Below are 1,999 nucleotides of genomic sequence, written 5' to 3' on the forward strand. Positions count from 1 at the left end.
GACGGCATATAACAACAACAACAGCAACTTGTAGGTGGAGAAAATAAACACTGAGAAGCCATATTCTGTTTTGCCAGTGATTAACTTCAGCTCTTCCCTTTCTAATTGCGTGTCTGACAACGACCCTTCTAACAGGTTAGCAACTCTAAGACAGCAACTTAGATGTATCTGTGTGTTTTAGTTATAAGTAGCTGTTATTCATTAAGTACCTTATATATGACAAGCATTAGTCCTCCATAATCTCATATCACAATACTCTTGCAAAGGAGATGCGTCATCCTAGTTCTGTCTGTTGAACTAATCTCTCTTCAATGAATCTTAAAAATTGATACTACCTCCTCTTAACTTTAATCAGAAAGAGGATCCTCTATCAGGAAAGGTCATTTTCATGGATCAAGGGCATGGATTTGAAAGAAACCTTCATCTGTCAATGAAGGGATGCCTCCTTAAGCTATCTCAATTTTACTTTGCCATTAATGGAAGGGCAAGTGAAATAATGAAAATGTGTCTCATTCAAGAATATTTGCACTCTTTTTCTCAAATGCTCAAGTTGTATCCCTCATATAATGCTTTAAATTTATTTATAAGGATAAGCTGCTCAGCATTGCCATTTAATTATATCATATTCTATCAAACATAGAGGAAAGATGGCTGCAGAAGAGAGAGACCTGAATGCCCAAATTAGGACAATAAAGAAAGGATCTAAACAGGCATAAAAGATATGTGAGCACATGCAGAGTGAGCCAACACACTAGAAAGGAATATGCTCATGCCCATTATTGGTCTTTACTGCAGCTGCTGCTTATACTTCATGAAGGCAATTGAGATTTAATTGTATGTTCACATTTATAGCTTAGCATTAGGATCATTGCTTGGGTTAGTTGCATTTTAACGCTTTCTTCTCTGTGTAGTCTTTAACACCTCTCTGTGAAGAAGACAATCAGGCCCAAGAAATCATTAAAAAGCTGGAGAAGAGTATAACATTCCTCAGTCAATGCACAGTACGAATAGCCAGTAGGGCTGAGATGTTGGGAGCCATTAATCAGGTAATCTACCTTTGTTTCTTTAGTAACAATGAAATTACTAAAAAAATTGTTCTTTAGTTTATGGATTATAATTATAGAAAGTATTTATAGATATTTAGTTACTGTGTGGTATAAATATTTAATATAGCGTATTAGTAAATGAAATTACAAATAAAAGTATGTAGAAGAAATCTTTTGTTAGCCAGTGACAATCATTATGAAGCTTTTATCACATAGTCTTCTAGACACTATCTATTGATGATGGATATAGCTGCTCTTGTGTTTATTCCTGTTAATTGAAACTTTACATATAAGAAATTAAAAAAAAAACACGAAGAAATCCACAAAAATCTCTATCAAAAGTTTAAGTCACATACAACAGAAGACGACATTACGCAGGTCCATGCTATCCGCACCATATCAGAAATGTTCATGTTTATCATTATGGCTACTCTCTACATACAATCTATTTCTTTCTTTGTAATCTTCACCTTTTTCCATTCAGCCAATAGCATGGACTAAATTCTCCAAGATATAATATGTACAAACACATCTGATCATTTCATACGAAAATTTCTGTTGATTGAATGGATCATGAATTACTTAACCTCCTCCTTATAGTTGATCACTTTGAGATAGTCTTGCTATTTTTATATTATAAACAATACAAAAGTTAATTTCCTTGTACATTAACTTTTGCACACTCTTTAACAGAAAAATTAAATTTCAAAATACCTCACAGAGAAATCTGTAAACACTTGGATTTTTTTAAATATGCACATAAATAAATTTGTTAAATATTATATTTTTAAGTAGAGGCATTTAATTATGGTGGTAGCTCGCTGAAACTGAAGAGGACCTCATGCACTTACTGCAGAGGGTCAAGAACAGCAGCCTTCAGTATGGACTGAGGCTCAATGTCAAGAAGACAAAAATTCTCACCGCTGGACCAATTGGTAGCATCAGGATGGATG

The 1,999-nt window shown here is 33.9% G+C and overlaps 1 protein-coding gene across 1 annotated transcript in view; it reads left to right on the forward strand.

Moving 5' to 3' along the window:
* Positions 1–1,999, forward strand: part of LOC102870330 (myosin-3-like) — a 154,129-nt gene that overhangs the window by 122,987 nt on the left and 29,143 nt on the right. Inside the window, exon 28 of the mRNA XM_006897220.1 lies at positions 912–1,046. Coding sequence (XP_006897282.1) covers positions 912–1,046 — 135 coding nt within the window. The remainder of the gene's footprint in view (positions 1–911; positions 1,047–1,999) is intronic.

The sequence above is a fragment of the Elephantulus edwardii genome, unplaced genomic scaffold, assembly GCF_000299155.1.
Source record: "Elephantulus edwardii isolate Elephantulus edwardi_28Jun2011 unplaced genomic scaffold, EleEdw1.0 scaffold00206, whole genome shotgun sequence".
Taxonomy (NCBI): Eukaryota; Metazoa; Chordata; class Mammalia; order Macroscelidea; family Macroscelididae; genus Elephantulus; species Elephantulus edwardii.